Source organism: Tympanuchus pallidicinctus, unplaced genomic scaffold (genome assembly GCF_026119805.1).
Source record: "Tympanuchus pallidicinctus isolate F22 unplaced genomic scaffold, pur_lepc_1.0 scaffold1, whole genome shotgun sequence".
Taxonomy (NCBI): Eukaryota; Metazoa; Chordata; class Aves; order Galliformes; family Phasianidae; genus Tympanuchus; species Tympanuchus pallidicinctus.
Genome location: NW_026294618.1, coordinates 86,103,133 through 86,127,104, shown reverse-complemented (window position 1 = coordinate 86,127,104; position 23,972 = coordinate 86,103,133). Strand labels below are relative to the sequence as shown.

The following is a 23,972-nucleotide window of genomic DNA, read 5'->3' as shown; positions in this document are numbered from 1 at the left end:
ATTAGTCAATGACACTGAGGAAATTCAAATCCTCATTGGGCATTCTGCAAAGAAAATTGTTTTAAAAGGTGCTCTTAAGCTGTGTTGAAGGTTTACTTTCTCAAATTGAAAATTGTTGCACCTGTTGACGTTAGTCTGCTTTTTCGGTGTCATCCCAAATATCTCTTCATGCTGGCAATGAAGCAAAATGAACCCACTTTGTGGAAAAGCTTATCTGGAGGCTTTTGATTTAATTTGCTGTAATGGCACTGATCTTTAGTACTTCTGTGTGCTAGAGACAGAATCTCTTGTTTGTGAATTCTGGAGATTCAGAAACAAATGTATCCTTTCTTAAAATACTAATTATGCGTTACTGCATGTACTTTTCCTCTTGGGCTGACCGAAAGGTACTGCCAGTATTAGGAATCTTGTAGAACTTCCATGGAGGTGCTTAAAAATAACCCGACATTCCTCTTTTTCTTTTTTGCTTTAGTTGTAGAATAATATTTTTGTTCTCTGCTTTGGTGACTTACATGTTTTGCTTGAATATAGCTGATAGCTGATGTATAGCTGATACACAAAATAACATAAATGGTGTCTCCAGTAGTCTAAGTAGCTTTTGACCCATACATTTTAAGCTTAGCTCAGAGACTTAAGATGAAAGTAGAACTTCCATAAACGAGCTATTAGCTCCTTCTTTTCAGGCACTTATTAATTTTCTGATCTTCTTATTGCTGTGTTTTTGAGCATAAAGTAACAGTAATGGCATTTTTAGGAAGAATAAGCAATGAAGAACTAATATAGTCTCCATTAAGACAGCCTCTTAACCTGCATGTTATTTCCAAGAAAACGTTTTCCTCCTGAGGCATGCATTCCTGCAGTTCCACAGTGCTCAACAGGGGACATATATCAGAGACAGAGAATAGGTAGGCAATGAAACAGAAAATCCTCACCTTCTAAAATGCTAGAAACATGTTCTGAATAAGGATTTTAAAGGAAGAGGTGAGTATGACTTCAAAATTTACATGAGGAGCTGGCATTACTGTTTGTGCCTCTGTCAAACAGTCTGGTACATCTGACAAGTGGACTGAGCCAAGAAATAAGGGTATTTTTTAAATAATTGTTTTCTTGGATTCATATTTGAATTTGAATCAAAATTTGGACTTGAATGTAGTTCACAATAGACTAAAAAGTGTAAAATTGATTTTAAATGTCTCTGAACTTTGAAATGTCTCTGCATGTGGCAGACAGAAGTTACAATTAGTACTGCAAAGTAGTATTAAAATACTGCTGTATTTTAAACTAAATTCACAAACATATGTGGGACCTGGATATTATAGTGTACCTAAATATATCTAGAAACAGTGAGAAGCTGTACTAGATTACAATTAAAATGGAGAAGAAAAAAAAAAAAAGACTGATTCTCCTGACTTGTATTTTGTATCAAATTATGCTCTAGTGGCCAAATCATAAGCTTTGCTCTTTTTTTGTACGTATAATACAAGGTCTGTTAAAAATATTTTATCTTTGCAATCAACTTTCCCAACATTAACTAATTACTGATACAGATAATATCAGAGATGTAATTAGAATTGTGTACGTTAGGCTGTTTTGTTTTGTTTTGCTTATTGTAAATGGAAGATTTTCTCATGGATTTATGTTAGCTGAAAGATTTAAAGTTAGCATTCAAATGATAGATACAGTTTTTCCTCCTTATACTTTTAACTTGGAAAATGAAGGAATAATTTTTTTTTTTTTTTTTTCCAGTGTAAGAACTTTTAAAAAATGCAGTTCTCCATTGAAAGGTGTTTGTTGGACTTCAGAATTACTTATCTGGAAAGAGGATCTAAGCTGTCTGTGCTTTCACAGGTTCCCTCAGTTTTGATTGCCTGCCTTTTGGGGAAGAAAATAGAGACACCTGACTGCAATTTTCTAAATTCTATTACAGCAGTTGTAATTATTCAAACTCAGGCATGCTGGCCATGATAAAAAAAAAAATAAAATCAGTTAACAGTTACAGAGTCTTCCTCTTCTGTCTCCATCCCCGCGCTTCTTGCTTATTTAAAGCTAAAGCAGATTAGCCTGGTCTGGAAAATATTGTCAGTATCTTCGTAATACATAAGGGAAACTAAGACATGTTTATGCATCCTAGTATTGGCAATATGTGGTTTGTTGTGAACATCGAGGTTGTTAATAATTGCCTAATTAACAAATTCACAGGAAAGCACATAAAAATTAGAAACTCTGAGTCGATAACTAATGTCAGTCCATACAATTGCAGTGAATTTGTGGAGGAAGGATTTATTTCTCTCTCTCCTTCAGACAAATTCCTGATAGGAAGGTAAGAAATCTGAGTAATTAAATTTAGATCATAGAAGTTTTAAGTAACATCTGGTCTCAGAAGGGGAGGGGAAAAAAAAAACATACCTCCTCTCCTTAAAATAAAAAAAAACTGGAGGAGGGGGTAGGGAAGCTGGGAGACGAGTAATAAAGCAAGACTGAGTCAACAGGGATCTTCTAGAAAAGGGAAATTCAGCCCTGCTGAAACCAATACAGAAAGTCATAAAATGCTTGAGACAAATGTGTAGGAAGGAAACCAGAATGAGTGATAGGTCTGTGAGGCAGATGGCCTGTTCTGTAATGTCTCACCTCACAAAAATAGGAAGAGTTGCAATAATTCCTTCTGTAATTGGTAGTTAAATGAAAAAGTAGAAGGGCTGTGGTGGTGAGTACTGCAGTTTTGTGGGGTTTGTTTTGTCTTATAAAAACGAATTATTTTCAACTGTAGGATAGCGCTTGGTATGGTGCACTGAAATACACACAGCAAGCTGTTGTGACCAGGTGAATACAGCAAAAAAAAATGTTCCACTGAAGTTGGAAGAAGAGGGAGTTGCAGTGTTCTAAAAGTGTGCATTCTTGCCTTCAGTGTGAGTAGTATGGTGAAATGACAAAAAAACTGTAAGGATGATCAGTTACTGTTTTAGTTAAGACTAGGCAAACTCATAAGGAGATACATAGTAACCTGATGAATCAGCAGGAGGGAATGACAAGGAGACAAGAAAATTATATTGGACTAATAGGATTTGCAGGGGCTTAATTACTGTCTTGTGAGGGAAGGGAGCAGGATGAACATTGAATGTACAGATTGAAATAGAACCTTGATGTAGGCTCAAAACCAAGGATAAACAACCAAACTTTAAATACAGGGAGGAAAACCGAGTCCTTTATCTATGTGCTTGTCTCTAAGGGATTGAAGAAAGGGGTGGGGGAAGTATTTGAAACAATGGAAAGGTAGAGCATTGCCTGGAAACAATGAGCAGCTGGTGAAACTGAACCCAAGGAAAAGGAAAAACTCCCACCCGCTCTTTTTTCCCTATCCTTGTTCTCATTGAAAAACATATCTCCTTTGGAGAAGCTGAAGCAGAAAGCTATGCTGAGATTTGGGATGATTTAGTCTTTCATATGGGTAGCAAGTAGATGTTACAGTAAATAATCTATGTTTAGAAGACTATAGTTATCATGCTTTTGGGCATAAGCATGTTTCAGAGGTGTTCTGTTGTTTCGGTTTGTTTTTTTTTTTTTTTTTGCTTGTCAGGGGGAAGCATATTTGAATGCATTTTTAACATAAATGAAGAAGCAAATAATGACTATTATAGAAATGAGCTGTTGGTTAAATGAACCAGTAGTTCATCAGCGAGAGAATTGCTGATCTTTGGGGTTGGAAGGGACTTCTGGAGAACATTGAATCCAACCCCCCTGCTAAAAGTAGATTCCCCAAGTAAACAGTTTTTATCTCAAGTTCAGCCCTACTGCATGGGTAGCTCTCAACTTCTGTGTGCCTCAGATCCCCCAGAGGCTACAGAAATGTTCCTCTAGTTATGTGGTTTGCCTACTTCCTTTTTCATGTTGATGTCGCGCTGGGCATGGTGGGTCTTCCCTTTAGTCCTTCAGATTTTTGAGATCTGTTGTGAAGTTTTCAAAAGCTGGAGCATGAATTATAGGCTGAATTTGTAGAAAGTAGTTATTTTGTCATGTCAGGCAGGAGACCCATCTCAGTCTGGTTGTGTCACAGAATTGCAAGGGTTGGAAGGACCACAAGAGAGCACTGAGTCCCATCCCCCCTTCCAAAATAGCTACCCTACAATAGGATGCAAAGATGTCCCCCGTTATGGTATAGAGAGCTCCATTGTCTGTGATGAGGAAATAACATTTTATTTGGTGCTTATTCCCTACCAAATTGTCATTAATGAGCATCAAATGGAATTAAATACTTTTAGAGTGACTTTAAGTTTACTCTTGCTTGCTTAGCAAGTACTATTACTCTCATTCACCACAGTGTGTTAAAGAGCACATCTGCAAAGCAGTTTGCATGCCTACTGGACTTAGACTTGAGTTTGTTACTTTTGTACTCAGGTGTGTGTGTGTGTAAATAGTTCATGTGTGAATTGCTTATGCAGGTGTGTTCAAGCAGAAAACTCACTCTTCAGATGATGTATGTCATGGATGCAAAGTACCTTCTTGGGCATGAGGAGGCCTCATGTCAAAGTGTTACCTCAATATGCACTTCTGAAGCTTGCTAAAGGAAGGCGCTTTAACTTCCTTTTATTACTGTTTGCACTGAATTATGGCAGTTAATCATTGCATGTGTGTTATGTACGTGGAGAATATGTCCATAAAAGCAGTAAATCATAAAAGCAGTAATTCAAGTTCTTTGCTTCAACTCTGCTCTGAATGAGATCTACCTGTGTGTGGTTTTTCCTGCGTTAGTTGCTTTAAAAACATTTTTCAGTTCAGTAAGCACTGATGAACAGTCTTACTAAAAAAAATGTTCTTGTAATGCCTGTTTGTAATTGTTACATATTCTGAAGCACAGTAAAGCTGGAATGTAGTTATGCATCCTGGATTATAGTTCTGTATAATGAAGCAGTTGATATGATAATGCATATGTTTGTCAAAGGCAAAAATAAATAGAAAAAAAAGGAGAAATTGCATTGTTTTCTTCATTATCACTCAGTATTTGTTTTACAGTAATTGAACAAGGAATGCACAGTTGAATTCAAGGAAGCTGCTATTTTTACCAGTTGTATAGGAATACCCATGGTAATACCTTTCATCTCTGTGGTGACCTTCAAGAACATGCTGGTGTCTCTCTAGTCCAGTAATTCGTATTTAACTTCATTCATCATCAGTTCATTTGAAGAAAGGTACAAAACCTCGCTGCCAGACCAATGCAGTGTGACCTTCCTCCTTGGTTTTAACAGAAGTTGTTTTAAATTCTGAAGAAGTGTGCTTTGCGTTTCTCTTTAAAACACTTGTGGGTTTTTTAATCTTGCCTATTATATCTGTTTCAAAAATGGACTTTCTGTTTTTTTTATTTCTGTTTTTGTTACTATTAATCTGAATATATACATTCCTGGAAAGTGGTATTTTTAGGAATAATTGGATCTTTTGACTTTCGTTTGTTAAATGCAAATGTTTTTATTAATGAAAGTGCTACAGTACTTCTGTTTAGGGTGCTATTCTAGTTTGGGGGAATATAATAATATAAATTGTGTAGCTCTTATTAGTGATTGTGAAAATGCTTCTTTTCCAAATCTTAGCTTTCATTAGATTTCCTAATATAAGTGAGAACAAAGTCCTCAATAAATACTTTTTTTTCTCCTGTTCTTAACATTGAAGACTACATTATTTTTCCCTAACAAAATCATTCAAGCAAAACATACTAAAGCAATACCAAAAAATTCATCTTGATTGTAAGGAATGTTAAAATGAGTTATAACAGAAGAATATTATTGCTTTTTTGTGAATCTTTGTGTTTCTTTGTGGTCAGTTTGAAGGAAGTAAGTACTTTGCATCCTGCTAGTGTGGGAGGCTTGGTGTTAACTTTTTTTAAACCATTTGTGACTGACACATCCTGGTGTAGTTTACTCTTCCCGCTAGTGACCTTGAAAGCACGTCTGTGCAATAATTGGTTATTGCTGGAACAAAAGATAGTTCTGTCTAAGATTTGTTTGAATTCAGGAAGCTGTGTTTGCCAAAGTAAAAACTTGGTGACGCAACTATGTCAGGTTTCAGCAGCCACACCTCTGCTAAGCAGTTTTAAGTTTTTAGTTTTAACCTTTGTTCATAGCTGTATTCCACTTCCAACAAAACATCAGAGGTGGTTTTCTGCCATCTGTTGCAGTGGAGTTCAAAAGGAGCACGTGTTGTTGAGGTTGGCACATTCTCTTAGCTTTGTGCTAAGTTGACTGGATGGTAGGATAGATGGACTCTCTTCCTAATCATTACGGTAAGGATAACTCAGTATTTATAAGTATTGAATAGTGTAGATTGTGTAGGTTTTGTAGAATATACTGCATTTTGATACCTGAGGGTGGGGGAAGAAAATAAAAGGAATGGCTATGGCTGGACTGCAGTTGCCCCACTGCAAGGGATGAGGGATCAAATAGAATAGGCATGCGTTCACTGCCATTGTACAGTTTTCAGTGTGGCTCTTGGGCTTTTTATAGGGTAGTAGTGTAATGCGAGAATAGCTTTCTAATGGGTCATGCTGCTGAAAGTGCTCCTTGTAGAACTGTGTGAATATAGTTTTCACTGTTTAATGACGAGGATTTGTTCTCCTGTGATTATGGATTTTGTAAGAATCCTTTCAAAATTAGTGATTTTGAATGGTGATTACAGTTCTGAAGCATATTTCACTGTGAGCATAATGATTATGCTCTAGGGAGGGTGGGACTGGGTTTCTGATTAGCACAATACATCTCCATTATTTAGCTGAAAGTGAGCAAGTAATTACAAATTAGAGATTCTAATTCTTTCGGGGGGGGGGGGGGGGGGGGGGGGGGGGAGTTATTTTCAGTGTCTTGAAATCAAGTTCTGAAGGATCATCATTTCAAAAGCAGGTCCACTTATTCCTGCCCAGAGCTATCTGTATTTATTTGTGTGCATTCACATGCAGCTAACCATCAAATACTACCATTTGTAGTAATTTGTCCCTTAAACAAAGAAAGCTAATTTCTTTTACCAAGTATTCACAAGTATTTGAAGCGTCTTCTAAACATCTGGTAAACTTGAAAATATTGTGACACTGTGCTGCATGTTGCTGAGCTTTAGCTTTTGTATTAACTTGGGTAGGCTGGAATGAAGCGTCCTGCACTTGGACAGCATTCAGTGCCTAGTTGGTGCTCTTCTGCCAAGCACAATGCTAGGGGCTGAACTTGTTTAGTGTAGAAGAAAATAAAGAAATCAGACTTTTGCAAACTATTTGTGGAGGACCAGTAGTAGCTGGTTAAGTCTCTGTGGCTTCTTTGTCACTGCATTCAGCTCTCCTCTATTAATTATCCTGAAGTTACCACCAAGTAACTGGGTGGATGTCAAACAGCCTCATGGAAAGCAACTTGTCTGTGGTGGGTGGAAAGCCACCTTTTATCTACCAGCACTTTGACTAACTATTGCCTTTCCCTTGGACCTCTGAGTAAATGGTAAGTGAAGAAATGTAAAAATGGGATGGTATGAAAATTTGGAAAGTACTTGAAATATAGTCTAATTTTAAGGTGTTGTAGATGACTGTTGCTTTTCTGTCTGCGTTTTAGATATAAACCATACCCATTTTGTGAGAGAACCTTTGAGAATGGTTAGGTTGTGCTGTGTTGTTTTTTTTTTTTCTTACTTGGGAAATATATTTACAATTCAGAGCACTGATAATTGACTACTTAAGTGTATTCCATGCAGAGACGATCCTTTTACTTGAAGACAGATTTACGTGATATTCACAGTCCATTAATCATTCTTGCAATGCCTCCCTGTAAGACTATTGGCAGTCATATTCATTACTCAAAATATACCTGTTTTCAATTAGCTTGAGGAAAATTCTCTAGGCATGGAGAGAACATACATCTCTATTACCTACCCTGAGAATGAAACGCCCAAATATACTTGCATGAATATTACCAAAGTGTACTCTGCCTAAGAAGTGGTATGTGCTGTGTTTTCTATGGGAGAGGATGGTAAGATTTAGCAGAGCTGCCTTTGAAACTTTTCTAATCCTGAGACTTAAAACTGTGGTCAAATGTCTAACAGACCCTAGGAAATAAAGACTTGGAAAGATTTCAAAAAAGCCATCTGTGGCCAGTACCGTGTATGCTGGAGCGAGCTGTACAGACGTTAATTTGTCAGGGATAATGGCAAGGCAAGGTGGTGCCTTGCTTATTGTAGTTTCTCTTTGGGATTGGATGGGAGACCAGTGCTATTTGTTGCTTTAACAGTGCTTTACTGTATACTTACAATGAAGTCTTCCCTCTACATATCCTTGGGGGAGGGGGGAAATGGAAAACTTTTAGCTTTGTTTTGGTCTGTGTCAGACCAAAATCCTTACTTGGATCCTTACTTTCTGTTTGCTGCTGCCCACTGAGTTGTCCTTTGCTTAAAAGAGGTTGCTGGGTCCTTGTACCTGCAGGTTATAGCAGATTGTTCTGTGCTTTTGGATTGTTTCTTATATAGTTAGGTTCACTTCACTGTATTGACTTTTTCCTTTCAGTTGAAGGAGAGGCAAAGGGAGACAGCCAACTTTCACCAAAAACTCTCCCATTCTCCCAACGGGGGATTGAAATAGTTTAATCTGAGACTTTTTGCATTGAAAATCCAGTTTGCGTGAACTGGCATACCTATAAATAAACAATGTCCCATTAACACAATAAATTCTAAATCCTTTTTTTGAAGGTAGAATGGGTGATCTTGATTTGTGTAAAGTTGCCAAAGAAAATGTCAGTTGAAAACTTATGGCTTGCATTTAGCTGGAACAATGTGCCTAGCCTTCAAATTAAGCCTTTTTCACTGCCTGGTCAAGGATGAAAAGCTAATTTTATCATGTTTTGCTTTTAGTGAACAGATTTTTAAGGGTACAGTATTAACACATGCAAATGTTTGCTAAATCTCCAGTGAAAGAGGTGTTTTGCTTCAGCACTTTTTGGCATATCAAACTTTTGGCGATAAGACTTTATTTTAGGAAAATCTTCTTGGCCTGTTCTAGAGGGGATTGGGAACTTCAGGAAAGTACACATATGCATGTGTGTACATGAATTCAGAGTTTGAATTCATGTACACACGTGTTTTGAATGTGTGCTCAGCAATAGCTGCTGCTTCTTACTTTATGTAAATATTTACATTTAATATCACCACATTTGTTTAGATTAAAATCATGTTGTTTTCTGTGCTGCCTGGTAAATGCTAACCATTTAATAATATGCAGTTACCTGTGGTAAAAAGAAGTAGGATTTTTGAAATGTGTAAAATTGAGGCTAATGTGAGACTGCTCTGATAGTAATGCCTTCTGTTTTATTATTTTGACCCATGCCATTAGAAATAAATGGTCGTGTTACAGCAGTAGAGGTTGAACCTTCCCACCAATATTCCATTACGTGTTGTCACCATGCAACAAATGGCAGCAGAGGGGCACTCTGACAAAATGGCATCTGAGATGGAACTGTGTACAAAGCAAAGAGTTGCACTGAATTCCTCCTTGCAGAAAAGAATGCTCCCTTTGACACTCTCTGAAAACTTGTTGAATGTTTATGGAGAGCAAACAGTGGATGTGAGCACAGTGAGGAGGCAGTGGGTGGTGTGTCTCAGCTGTGGTGACAGAGACAGTGGATCACCTCAGCTCATGCAGGTTGTTACAAGTATGCAGGCGCTCATTCATTTCAGGTGACAATGCATAGCTAAATAGTGGTGACTAGGTTGAAGGATTGTGTTTTGTGTCTGAGAACATGCTCTATTAAATAGTTTTATTGAGCTCTGTGTATCTATTGTAATGTCCATGGAAGTAAGTAGGGGACATTACTTTTGGAGTAGCTTATATATATTCTGTGGCAGGAGACATTAAAGCATAAAGACTTACTACTAAAGGAATTCTTTGCATTTATAAGAAGAACAAAGAAAAGGAAAGCCCTGAGCCTCTTTAGGTGATGGTTCCAGGAGTAGCAAGTTAATACAAATCAAAGCTTATACGTAGCTTTTATTTCAATGTATCTAGGGTCTTACTGTTCCACACTTCTTATGAGAACAAATGCTACATGTGTAGCTCTCCACTGTAGGGCTTCTGAAAAATACCATTTGTCCTTCAATTGCACTAAAACTTTAACTTCACAAAACTGTAACTTTAGATTCTGTTCTTCAATTGCATCAATTACTTTTTTTTTTTTTTACCAAGCACCCATGTCTCCTTGGCTATCATCCATCCCATGTAAACAGTTTCCAACTGAGGGAAAACTTTGAAATTCTAGAAAACCACAGGTTTGTATCAGGAATAGAAAGAGAATAATGTAGAATGATATATTTTACCATAATAATTTTTTTAACTTGCTTCACAAACATTTAGTAAGATGGATGGCTATCACAGTAAATTTTTGTGCAACTTAAAGAGGAGAAATATTAGGCTGCCCTTGTACCATTAAGAAAGTGTCTACAGAGCATGTGGGTGCAGCGTTTGCAGCATACTGGCTCAGCTGTGTACAGGGTAGGAGGAAATACTGTCCTCAAACTCAAATGAAATGAGGCTATTTAGTGTGCTGGCTGGTGAGGCCACTGGTCGGGCTGCCTGGATTTGCTAGTAGTGGTGTTAAAGTTGAGGACAGTAAGTGGGAAAGGTACTGCTCATTGTGCAGTTTGAGCTTTGATTTTGACAGCTGGGGAGAAGGATTGAACTTATAGAACAAATTGTGTTTAAAACTAGAATTATGTGAATCTTGGTTGTCTTAATATTTTGTTGCTGTCAGAAGTGTTTTCTAGGAGAACTCTGACAGATTTCAACAGTCTCAAATTATAACTGCTTAGTATGGGTATGATGCTACACTGGGCCATGAAATGTGGGCTACCAGTCTAGCGGTTTGGATTGTTTTTCAGGAACTGACAATGCTCTTTGAAAATATCCCCTTTTCTGTGCCTTCCAGAGAGTGATTTTTTTTTTTTTGAATTTAAACATCCTGTCTCTTCAGATTGTTTGGATAGAACTTATGTGAGCATGAGGAGGAGAGAATAGATGTTTTGTGTGAGGAAGTGCTCTATTTATCATAGTCAAAGGCTGATATGTTTCAAATACATAGAGGCAAAAACCCAGCTCTCTATTACTGAATGACAGTAGATTTACAAAAGAAAAAGCCGGGGGAGGGCGGGGGGGGGGGGGGAAAGAGGGGCTGGGTGGAAGTAGTATGATGAGTTTCTTCTAGGCCTGACTGATACGATCTCTGCTGCTTACACAGTTTACGAAAAGGAAATAGTTCTAATTGTTTTTCGTGGATCATTGGTTTATGGGCTTGGTTCCAAAACCTTCTTGCACAGAATGATTTCATTAAAACGGTAACACTAATCAGAAGGAACTGAGAGCATTAATTCTTAGCAAGTTTAATAACGGAATGTTAATTTCTATCTTGATGCTTTCTCCCAAGCGCAGTAATGGTGGGAGGTGGTCTGCCTGACTTTTTTAGGTGGCATGAAAGCTCCATGTGACTTGTTTCAGCATGTGAGTGGCAGTCTTGGTCAAGAGCTGAGAACCTGTACATTTGCCAGGGTTCAGGCTGGAAGGCAGAGGAATCTCAGTGAAGCTTCTGGGCTTGAGGAGGCATTTTTTAAAACTGCTTTTCCTTAGTTATATTTCCTTGGTTCTTGAGTCACCTCCAGCTCTAGCATAGGCAGTATTTTCTGGATTGTGCTGATCCTGAGTCTTGTTGACTTCCCCTGGGCTGGGAGCCAGAGCTGGTGATGCTCAGGTATGGCAGGTGGATCCAGTACATCTCCACAAGCAGGCTTATTTTCATCAAGTTGCTAGCGTGAGCCAGAAATGAAGATTTTGGTCCTTTATCCTGTGTGAGCTGTCTAGAAGGTCTGTATTGCAGGAATAGTTGGTCCCAGCACTATTAAGTGCACTATAAGTCATGAGCTTATGTACGTTGAAGCTGCAATGGAGCTAGCAGTGCTGCTAATAACTATGTTACGTGGAAAGCTATTGGCAATAGCAAGGTGTTTCACGTGTATTTTAAAAGCGTGCTGTATGTGAGTCTAATGCAATACCAATGCCAGCTTGAAATCTCTTCTAAACCGCACACTGACCACTTTCTCTGGTGATGTGAGGCCGGCAGCTGCAGGGCATGGCTGGTAGTGCTGAAAACTCAAAAGCGTTTAGGGTATTGAGTGATTTTCACATATATTTCTTACTGCTATATATTAACTATCAGCTTAATGCAGGAAGAGTTGGCTGGCTTTTTTGTGTATGCTTGGTTATCATGTTTGCTTTTGCCTGCAGTTAATCCCGCGAAGTTGCTGTAGTATATTTTCAAAACCAGTTTGAAACAAAACATTTTAAAATATTCTCAGAAATGACCTCTTTTCCTGTAGGAGAGAAGCAAAGAAAAGGGCAGAATATTTGGAAGATATACTAGCTGCATTCTTACAAGGCAGACAGCTCGTGAGAGAGAGAAATCAATACTCTCCTAAGTTTTGAATAGAATATGTATTGTCTTCATGCTTTTCACAATTAAGAAGCAGAAAGAAAGAAAAAAACTATTTCTCTGTGAGAAAGAATCCTAAATCTAATAATTCTTGGATTTTTGTTTGTTTGGTTGTTTTTTGTTCAGGTTTGGAGCAATAGAAAAATGAGATACAGGTTGATGACTTGTAATTGGTAACAGATGGGCATAAACTGATGGTAGGTATTTGCCGCAGGACAATAGTTTCAGGTTTTTTTGCGCATGAAATATTGCTCTCATATCCTGGTTTTCCCTGTTTTTTTGAGGAGATGTGACTTTCTTTCAGAGAAAGAATGAGAAAATAATTTTTTTTTAAAAAAAGCTTAATGTAGGCTTTGCATAACTTTTGCCCTTTTAGTCTTCCTTTTTGTTTTCTTCTACTTTTTATTGGCTGTAAAGTCACCACTGAGCAGGGATAAGATCAGAATCAGTTACGCAAATCAAGTACACTTTTGTCCTTTCTTGTTCATCTCTGAACTGCTTTGGACTCCACAGTAGCCTGCTGCTTTCGGAGAACTATAAACCATTTTCCATGGATTACCATTACATCATCAACTTTTCTCGTTTTTAAGGATGGAGAGATTAAGATTGTTTTTAAATAGGCTGCAGTCATGCTTGCAAGTTGGAGAAGGGAACTTTTTCCAGAGGTGACTACTGCAAGCTGTTAGAGGGTATGGCGAGATGAACTCATTTTCAAAAAGAGTAGAGCGAAAGTGGCAGAAAATAGAAGAAAGAGGGTTACTCTGCCAAAAGAATGTTCTTGTACCTGCAAGTAGAGCCTAAGACAAGAAGTATGTTATGTGCAAGGTAAAACATAAACTTGCTGAAAACTTAACATTTTTGTCATGCATTATACAGGCATCCTTTTTAGATCTCGTGCCTTACTGAGAATCAGGAAATAAGGAACCTAGGATAGATCAATGTTATCTTCACAATTTAAGGATCACAGAGTTCATTTTACATGGAACTGCATTTTGTATATTATACCCAGTGCAAGTAGTCCTGTGTGCTGGATGCTGTGCAAACTGAGGAAGAGAGCAAAAGTTAACCAAAAACCATTTCTAACCAAATGAATCAGAAGGATAATGTGGTAGGTTTTACTGATAGTCCTGCACAGTTAAACAAAAAGAACTTTTTCCAGTGAAATGGGATTCAGATTGCTTAGCAAAATTTGGAGTTTGTATCTGTGAGTTGCTAGAATTGTGAGACTTCATTGCACAGAAGTAAGATGAGAATTCCAGTTCAATTTTGAGAACATATTTTTGTTTGAAACCCAAAATTAACTAGATATTTCCTTTTTTTCTTCAGCACAGAGGTCGTTAGCAGAGGGGAACTTCTTGTCAAAGTGCTCAGTGCATACCTTGTAATGGAAATTGTGGGAGAATGTGAATAGAACAGAAATAGACCTAGCGTTTATCTGATAGTTCAACGGAAAGTAAATATTGAGATTTGTTTCTCTTCTTGTAATGGACTATTAAAGTACAGCTGACTTAGGATTAGAGGACCAAAGGGGACAATTTCCCCAAACAAGAATGTAAAAGTGAGAAGTTTAAATCTCGATGGGCATGTTGCTCACTTTCTCCACATGTTCTAACAAATTGAAAACCTTCATGAAAGGCTGAGAATGTGAATAAATATCAGTGTGTCCCAAGGAGACAAGAAGGAAGGTCAAAGACATTGTCCTATGTCTCTGTTATAGGAGAGGATGAGTTGGGAATAGTCTTGTACCTGAACTATGGAAGTCTGACTCAGGGAAGTTTTGCTTGAACAGCAGAAAAAAATCTGATTGAGAGGCCATGCAGCCCTGATGCCTCTTTTCCCAGCACAGTGTTTTTTGCCCTCTGTCTGTCTGGAGCTGTAGCTCTTGCTGCAAGGCAGGAGGAACCTTTCTGTGCCAAACACTGGGTTGCTAAAGAATTTATTTTTCTGTCTCAGATAATCAGTGGGAAGTATCAGTACAGTATTTAAATTAATGCAATCTAGTAATAGTGCATCCATGAACCTCTTAGGAAATGCCACAAATTGACTGCCTGAAGCCTCAAACCACAGGTGCTGTCTTTGCTCTGTAGATATCTGAGATTCTCTCTTGAACCACTTTTTGCCCCTCATCTGCCCCATCCTGCTCGAAGGCTGTTCAATTCTCCTGTCTGGAACCGTACTCTGTGTTTCCACTCTGAACAAGCCATCCTTTTCCTATGAAGTTTGCCCTGCTCAACTGAAGATGTACCTTCAGTGTTGTATTGATTTTAGCACCTTCTTGCTAGGCTAAAATATCCCAAGTGCTTTAGTTTCCCTCATAAAATACATTTCTCTACCCTGTATTCTCTGAGTAGTGTTGTGTGCAACTATTTCAGTTTTTTTTTTTTTTTTTTTTTTTTTTTTTTTTTTTTTAGGGGAAGCATGCTGTTTTTACAATTTGTTTTCCTTTTAGTTTGGAGTGGGGAACCACAGTGTTATAAAACTGCAGCTACTGGTTTATCAGTACTATATAGAATTGATCATTCCTGTTGTGTTTTGTTGTTGTTCTTAGTAAAAAAAAAAAAAAAAAAAAACAAACAACTTTTTGTTATAGTAACAGCAAAACATCAGTATTGAAGAGTGATTTAAAAATGCTAAGAGGAGGCTAAGATCTTTTGTGTTCTGAGGTCTTTATTCTCACATTCATCTCGTCTTAATAGGTCCCACGTCATAGTAAAAATCATTGTTTTTAATAGTCTTTCACCTGCTGCACAAATTTTATTGTGTTTTTGTCGTTCCAGCCAGCCCAAAGGACAGTCAGATTTCTATGAGATAGTTTCAGGAGAAATGACTTCTCTCGACTTTTATCTCCCAGATACTTAGTGGGTACCTGCTTTTTTGTCACTACATTGTATATTTAGTAGCTCTGATTTCACAGTACTTAAGGAATACAGTACTGCCTCTTTGCCTGAACATCTTACCTTTTGTATAGAATCATTGAATGGTTTGGGTTAAAGTCCATCCAGCCCTAACCCCAGCTGTGGACAGGGCAGCCTCCCCAGCTCAGCTGCCCATGGCCCCATCCAACCTGTCCTTGAGTGCCTACAGGGACGGGGCACCACAGCTTCTCTGGGCAGCCTTGCCAGTGCTTCACCATCCTCTTCCATAAAGAATTTCCTTCAAATATTTCTCCTCTTCCCCCTTCTCCTATTAGGCATTGTAAAAAGAGTTTATAAACTCCCTTGAAGTACTGGAAGGCCTCCAATGAAATCTCTTCTGCAGGCAGAAAAAAGTCCAGCTCCCTCAGCCTTTCTTCATAGGAGAGATGCTCCAGCCTTCCGATCATCCTTGCAGATTCCTCTGGACCCATTCCAAAGCTCTACATCTTTCTTGTACTGGAGGCTCTAGGTTTGGATACAGTTCTCCAGATAGGGCATCAGAAGGGCGAAGCACAGGGGTGACAATCACTTTCCTCTCCCTGCTGGCCACCCTGTTTTGATGCAGCCCAGGATAACGTTAGGCTTCTGAGCTGCAAGTGCACTCTGCTGGCTCCCCAGAGCCTTCTTTTCTCCAAACTGTACAAGCCCAGCATTTCTTTCTGCTAGTGCTTTTTTTTTCTTTTTTTTTTTTTTTTGTTTGTTTGTTTTTCAAGTGTTACAGATCTCCACCTTAAATATTATTCCAAGAGAGACTACATCAGTCCTTGCTTTACCTCTGATTTAAGCTTGCTGTATTATTTGTATTATTCTTTTTCTATGAATAAATTATGCTATTAAAATTAAATTTACCTTTACTTCATTTCAGTGTTCATTTCACTACTACATTTCCTTAATTTCTTTTTCAGATCTTGTAGTATCAAGTTCATTGTAGCATGCTTGTAGCGCCAAGATTTTCTTCCTTCTCTCCCAAACTACTTCATTCCCCCCTCCCTCTCTTAATGATTTTTGGCATATCTGTCATTGTTACATGTGCCAATTATTTCAGCATTGTGGGATGGAGATTATCCAGATCCCTTCATTTAGTTTTTGTAAATGTTCTCATTTTGTTTCCACAGGGTATGTGGTAATAACCATTATCCTATCCTCATTTTCAGTGTACCGTTTTATTATCTTTATTTAAACAGAAGGCAAAGTATTTGCTTTAGTATTTGTTCCTGCATCTTTTTTCCTTAACATCCTCTCAAACCTCAGTGTGCAGCTGCCTTTCTGTCCTTTTTTGAAGCTGAAATGCACAGTAACATTTATACCTCCCTGATTTCTTTTGCATAATTCACCTCAAGTAGACTTTTAGTTGTTTTTTCTTTATGGTTGTACCCTGTAAGCTCTGAAACGTGCTTGCAGTTCTTTTTTTCCAATTTGTATTGAAAGCTGTTCCACTTATTTATATATAAAAGTAACATTACTGATAAGGTGGTTATACATCTAGGTTGCCAGAAATATTTGTCACCAGGTTTAATTCTTTAGCTTGGTAAACAAATCCAAAAACTGAGGGGTGGGTGGGGGGCGGCTTTCAATTGGTGTATAAACACCTTCTGAAACAGTTCAGAGCCATCAGGCCCTTTAACAAATGACAGTAGTTTCTTGATGTTTAACACTCGCCAAATTCTAGACATTTGGGCATGTTCCTATGAAGCGATGTGAAACAGCCATGGGCTTGTATGTGTGAAATTGGCTTGTGGCTGCTTGAGCCACTGACAAAACAACTGACAAAAAAAATCCCTGGTGATTGATGGCCAAAAGAGTCTTCCAGCTATCATGCCATTACTAATGTTTGTGATTTATTTTTTTTTTTTAAACTATTATTTGTGTTTTTTTCATCTGATATACTGGTTTCCTAGGAGTTCACATTTCTCAGTGATGGTGATCAGTGATGATAAGGCTGTTCTATGGACTGCAGTTCTTGTTTAGGTGTTAGTCTTTGCAGAGTCCCAGTTGTTCCCCTGAGTTGTAATTACCAAAAATTTGTTACTTCTTTCAACCATTATTTCCTAACCATATAACTGGTATGTGGTGCTTCCTCGTTCCTTTACATTTAATTGCCTTGTAACCTTTGTTGTCTGTGTCTGTGTTGCTGCTGGTATATGTGATGGTGTCACCTACTGCCACACAGTATCTGGCTCTGCATACTGCACCCAAGTTGAACTCTTTTGTGGCAGTGAAATACTGGAAGTTGAGCTCTTAAACTTGCTGATATGGTCAATTACTGAGTCATTCTACACCAACTAAGTCTGACAGATGGATCCACTGTATAAGATGTATATTTTAGTACTTCCTTTATTTTTCCTCATCCAGCATTAACTAACTTACACAATGGCTAATACTGCCAGGTAAGAATTGACTACCTCCCAAAGGTTATGTTTCTCTTAATCTACTTCTTATATTTCTTGATGTAGCAAAAGATAGCTTTTTGTGGTGCTAACACTTCTTTTGAATCTAGTTAGTGCTCACTGTGGCAAGACATTCATCATCTTACTGTGGAAAACTATTCATCATGCAAAAGAAATGTGGAGATGTAATACTTAAAACAAACAATCAAATAGCAAAATAATAAAACTTCTGCAGTGGACTATTGCTGTAGGGTTAGAAACATTGTGGAAGAGCTGAAATGGCTGGAAATACTTTTATAGGAGAAATTCTGGCAGATCTTTAACCACCATATGAGAAACGTGATTGCCTAAAAACAAGTTGATGTCCTATTCTTCTTGCAGATGTGATCCCTGTACCATTAATTGTAATTCTAGGAGATGAGAGGGCTTAGGAACACAAGGATGCATATAAAATGTGTAATCACACCAGTAACTGACTCAAATTTTTCTTATTCTCTGCACCCAGTAATGTATATATTTGACAGTGCATGCGCTGTACATGTAGTTGTTAGTGACTCTTCTTCCTAAACTTTCTAAAAGCAGAGTGATAGATGTTAGCTGTGCTGTGAAAATGTGTAAATGTTTGAATTGTTTAAACTTTCTTGTGTTACAAGAAGTTTGGATCTGCTCTCTTAAGTTGATATACCATTTCCAAATGGTTGCTTCACTGAAGGGTTGCCCAGATCCATATGTGTACCAGCTGGTTTTGCTTTGGTTTGGTTTTTGCTTTTTTTTGTACATGGCTTCCTTTGCTTTATTTGTATGTTTAGTGGGTGTAGATGTTATGCACTGTTTTTTTAAGGTTTATGGTTTATGGAGAGCGATGGGCAAAGGGAAGGCCTCAGCGAGTCTCGATGTCAGGCAGGATTTGATTACATTTGGAATAACTAATTGTGATATATATTGTTTATTTTTTTGATGAGAAGGAAGAGGAAGTTGGATGCATCCTGCATAATAGCTTCTTCTAATGCACTATGATTTATCCTTGCACCATGCTGTTGCTGCTCCCTGAATAGGTGATCATGCTGTTAATATTGGTGCCAGCAAATAAAGGGAAGGGGTGTCTGCCCATTCAGGAGGAGCAGTTGAGCCAAGTTCTATGTTATTCCTTCTAGAGGTCTAAAAAGATATGGGTATAATCTCACCCACAGTAAGGGGTCTCAAAACCAAAAACAACTCACTTGTGATGTTTTGGGTTCTTGCTTGTATGGTTATTTTCTTTCTTTCTCTTATGAGCATTGAACAGATGCATGCTCTGCTTTGGTGCTGGCCTTATCTTTGATGCACACTAAGTGTGATGCTCTGAGGAACCAGAGAATTGCCTGTTTTGTGGGTTGCAGATTCATGCATGTATACACGTATGTATATACATACGTATGTGTGCACGCACTTAGATGCAGTACAAATTTTTCTCTATTCCTGTATCTTTACAGGAATCTTTAAGAGAAGTAGCCAGTATTAGTGTCATTCTTGGAGGAGCTGGGAAATGGAACTAGACCCTCAGTGCAAGCAGGGATGGCAGCTCACAATGCCTGTTTTTCTGCTGCTTGCTGGAGTGATGTGTGTGTCATGTCTGTCACAGAGCTGGAAACAGCTTTGCCCTATGCTTGCTGGAAGAGCATTGCAGCTGAGTGATTTGCCTGAGGAGCGTTCTGGCGCGGTTCAGGGTTTGGTGTCGGTGTTTAGGTGTCTGGGAGGCTATGCTGTACCTCTGCATTATGAACACATGAAATTGTGTTTGTGAGAAGGTTTTAAAAAAAGCAAACTGGATTCTTCCTTTTCAGTTACCTCTTTTGTATTTACTTTGGAAATGTATCTTCCTACATATAGGAATACTGGTTATTTTGTAGAATGGCACCTGCTTCAGTCTTTTCCAACACAGTCGGTTGCAGATCAAACAGGTGCTCAGGTTTAATAGAATTTTAAAAGCTGTCTGCTTAATGCTGTAGTGCAATCAAATCCTGCTCTGTTTGTAGAAGATAGGGTCAGCATTCGTTAGAACAATTGATATGGCCCATAAAAATAAAGCACTTTGCTCATTTTGCTGTGAATGTTCAAGTAAGTGTTTTGACGCACCAAGCTGCAGTGACCTTTACCACGAGCCATGTATTCAGTGACTGAAGTCCAACAATCCTGCTAGAGGAGGAGACCTCGAGTAGCTCTTTAGTATTATTTTGTGCATCATCATCAGCTGCATTGCTGAGGGGCATAACTTTATGGCAAATGTTTCAAGAGTTTGGTTTTTCCTAAAGTCACTCTTTGTGAAGCTGTGAATCATGGTGAAGAGGATCTCTGTCTGCATTCAATAAAAGCAGGAAGTCTGCAGCTCTCAAAGTTGCAAAAGGAGAAAGCATGTAGACAGCACAGCTGTAGGGTTAGCCTGTGTGCAGCGTTAACCAGGGCACACAGGCTAGGAAGAATCTGATGTAACAAACACAAGATTATCAAAACACATGTACCCCATCCTAATAATTCCTAATAATGTTTTTAGGCTGGCCTTATACTTAAGATCTGCTTAATAAGTTTTACATTCTTGCGTGCAGAGGATGCCTGTCACATGATATATAGTTTAAACAAATGTATTTAATTGAAACTGATACTGTTTATAGTTGTTCAGTTGAAGCTGCTATCTCACTGAACAAAGCCTGATATCTAGTGCCTGTATCCAGCTGATCTATGTGGAGCTTCATTCTGGACTCCCCTATATCTTGGAAAATACTTGCAATTGTAGAAGAATTTTTTTCTACCCTGTGCAGGTGATTGTGCTTCTTAAGTGAGAACATCAGGGAGCCTTTAGAGATGGAATTAAAAGTAATAATAATAAATTGAAAAAAGGAATGCCTTGCTTAGGGAATTAGTTTACTTCATTCCATAACATGAGTGGATGGTATCTATAACAGTACTGGAGCCACAGCCTATCTGGGAAAAGGTGATGCTATTATTAACTGCAACGTTATTTATTTTTTAGACTTCAGTTATACCTTCTCACCTTTCCTACTTAAGGTAGAGCTAATACATAAATGACAAATCAGTGATTTTTTGCTCTGAGGAAAACGTCCCTGATTGTAAATACCATTTTAGTGATGAATTAACTGCAGTGGATCAATTTTCAAGTTTATATTTACCTATGGGGAAAAGCAGACTGATCTCAATGTGTTACTCTTTAATAAAAAGTAATTTCACATGTAGGCTTGCCTACTATTTTAATGCCCATTAGTGAAATTCATCTGAGAAAGTAGCACATCTGTAAAACCTGTTTTGAGCCTTTTTCATATGGTACCATGAAACTTTTTTTTTTTTTTTTTTTTTTTTTTTTTTTTCCCCCTAAGAACCTTGATTAAGCCAGCATAATTTTAATTTTGTCATTTTTATGAATTTATAACTTAATTTTCTTTCTGGCAAAACAAATGTGAGAAAAATAGATTGCTTGAATAATTTGCAAAACAGAATTTGTTTAAACTCTGATGGAATAATATTAGCCATTCATTTCACAAAAGTAGATCTGAGACTCAATTGGTGGGAACATGATGCTATAGAAGAAGGAATAATAGTCACATGTTTATGGTAGCATGAGATGTTCAACTGCTTCTTAGCTATAATTTTACTGAAATACTTGTTCAGAAGTCTTTGTGAGGGTGCCTTGGTTTAGAAACTTACAGAAGTTGCCATGTGGTATTAAACTACAGCTCAGGAGATGGCAATAGGCCCTGCCAGGAGTGCCGTGTTCCCTCCACCCAGGCTGAGCCCTTCCTGCACAACGGGGCAGAAGGACCTAAACATTTGCTACAAAATCAAATCTGCCAACAGTGAATCTAGTTTGAACTGCTAACTCCCTCATGGCCTAAGCCATACCCCGACTGTAGGGCTTCATGCCACGTATGGGTTATTTCTACTCAAACCCTTTTATCGAAGGGGGACGCCTTGAAAGCAGTTCTATGTAGGCCCCAGGCACATTTTGGGGATGACTGGGTTCGTCTCACCGTTCCTAACTGTCTGGAGATCAGCAGAGCTGTGCTGCCGTGCCACTGTGCTCTGACATGGCTACATCAACTGGCTCCACACCATATGTGCTCATGTGTGGTGTGTGCAGTGCCAGGTTCTGTTTGGGTTTAAAGGTCTCTTCTGGTAGAATGGGAAGATTCACCAAAATAAACATCTTATTAACCTTGAAAATGTATTGCCAGTATAGATTCAGGCATCTGTTATTTTTAAAGAAATCTTTAAAAGGTCTGAGTTTTCTGCAAAGCAAATGCTCGTCACGTGTTTTTGTGATGCCGGTGCTCAGTAGTCTCAGAGGTGCAGTCTGAGCCCAGGCCAGCTTGTGTGGCTCTTGGAGCTAGAGATAAGCATCAGGCTGCAAATTCAGCCCCTTGTTTATCTAGTTCATTCTTTGTAATGTATGTCCTGCTGAAGGATATAGCAATTGATTTTTAAATGAGAATAGGAAGGAGACAATGCGAATTAGCAGTGTTTTGTTTTCTCACATTCATTTCAATACCATAGATCTAATTTAATTAATGAAGACAGAAATTAACAAGGTGCTTCCTTCAAATTGCTGTTTAATTCAATCTTCTCTGAAATTCCCCCACCTCCTTCCAATGCTAGTATCCTCTGTGGCTCTTGAGGATGCTGTGAGATGATACTGATTTTATCCAATTGATGGTATGCAGGTATGTTTTAAAACCTGCAATTTGCTTTAATGGAACCTAACCCTGGCCACTTGTAACTGACAAAGCAGGTGAAGTCTATTGCCTGATTACACATCAAGTGTGTTAAATCAAGTGATCCTTCTTTGGTGGCAGGGAGAGAAAGGACTTGAATTCTGTCAAAAGTTCTGATATGTATGGAATTCCTCAGTTCAGAACATCTTGGCAGATATTATGTGTCATCATTTGCAATCCACAACTACTGTATTTTGTCTTTGTTTTAGTGGGGCTGGGCTTCACTGGGAGCCTCCTTGTGGGGCTACAAACTACAACAAAGAATTGTAGAGTGACAGAGAAGAAAATATGACACAAAGCAGTTATTTTAAGGATTACTTTTTAGATACAGAGATCTACTTTTTTTTTCAGATATATCTTAGTTCTTCAAGTGCTACTCATGATTGGCAACAATTAATTGCTGTTTAACATTGTGCAATTATATTTTTGTATTGGGCGGTGGAATTTAGGGTGACTGAACTGAAGTACAAGATTTTATTTTTTGAGTGGATGATGTCTTTTTGGCTTTCTTCAAATCTATTGCCTTGTAAGCTGAAAGCATCCTCAAATGGTGTCTGAAGAACTTCTAGAGAAGACTTCTGAAAAAGGAACTAAATTTCTATTTTCCTTGATATTTCAGTCTCTTTTCACTGCTACCTAATACTGCTTTCATTCTGGTATCCTACAATGTAATTTGTGTGTTTTCCTGTAGAAGTTTTCATTTACGTTGAAAGTAGGAAGAAAAAAAAAAGTTTTTGAGCTGTAAATACGGCCAATAGAGAACTATTCTTACGCTGGTGTTAAAATGTCCTGCTTTTCAGGTTTATTACTTTCAAGTTGATTTTGCTGAAGGCTGTCTTATTTTAGTAACTCTCCAGCACTTAGCTGAAGGAAATAGCTGAGTCTTCCTGTTTATAAAAATACTAGGCAAAATATTTCTACCAAGTAAAACTTGTGCTGAAGATGTAATATTGTCAGTTGCTCAGTGTACTTTAGGCTACTGTGTTGACTACAAGCTCACTGACAAATAAATCACCGTTATAGTTTGTCTTCTGAAGTTTTATTTTGGCAAACTTTGGAAGCTGTGGAGATGATTTGACTGTTTTTAGAAAAAAAAATTCTTCTGGCTTGGGATTAAAAGAAGGAAGAATGTGCGGATTTTAGAGTGCCTTGTATTCTGGAGTGAGTATTCTGATGGTTATGTGTAACTTGTGCTTTAAAACAAAAAATCACTTTTGATAAGTAATTCAGAGCACTTTACTAAGGTTGGAATATGAAGGAAAACATACCCTGTAAATATAAAGAATGCTATATAATTTAAAAATGTAATTTAAAAGCTCTACAACCAAATCCAGTTCTTTGATCCTCAGCTTGGCTTTTTTGAGTGCTTTAATCATCTTAAATCATTGATAAGAGTTTATAGTATGTTCTATAGAGAATACACAGTCGAAA

General features: G+C 38.0%; 1 protein-coding gene across 2 annotated transcripts in view; it reads left to right on the top strand.

Moving 5' to 3' along the window:
* Positions 1-23,972, top strand: part of EML4 (EMAP like 4) — a 153,961-nt gene that overhangs the window by 31,571 nt on the left and 98,418 nt on the right. The window contains exon 1 of one of the 2 annotated variants that reach the window (XM_052683342.1): positions 6,112-6,268. The exons of the other annotated variant lie outside the window; for it this stretch is intronic. Within the exon in view, the coding sequence (XP_052539302.1) occupies positions 6,244-6,268 (25 nt within the window). The 5' untranslated portion in view covers positions 6,112-6,243. Of the gene's footprint in view, positions 1-6,111; positions 6,269-23,972 lie in introns of those variants that run through there. 2 annotated transcript variants of the gene reach the window in all.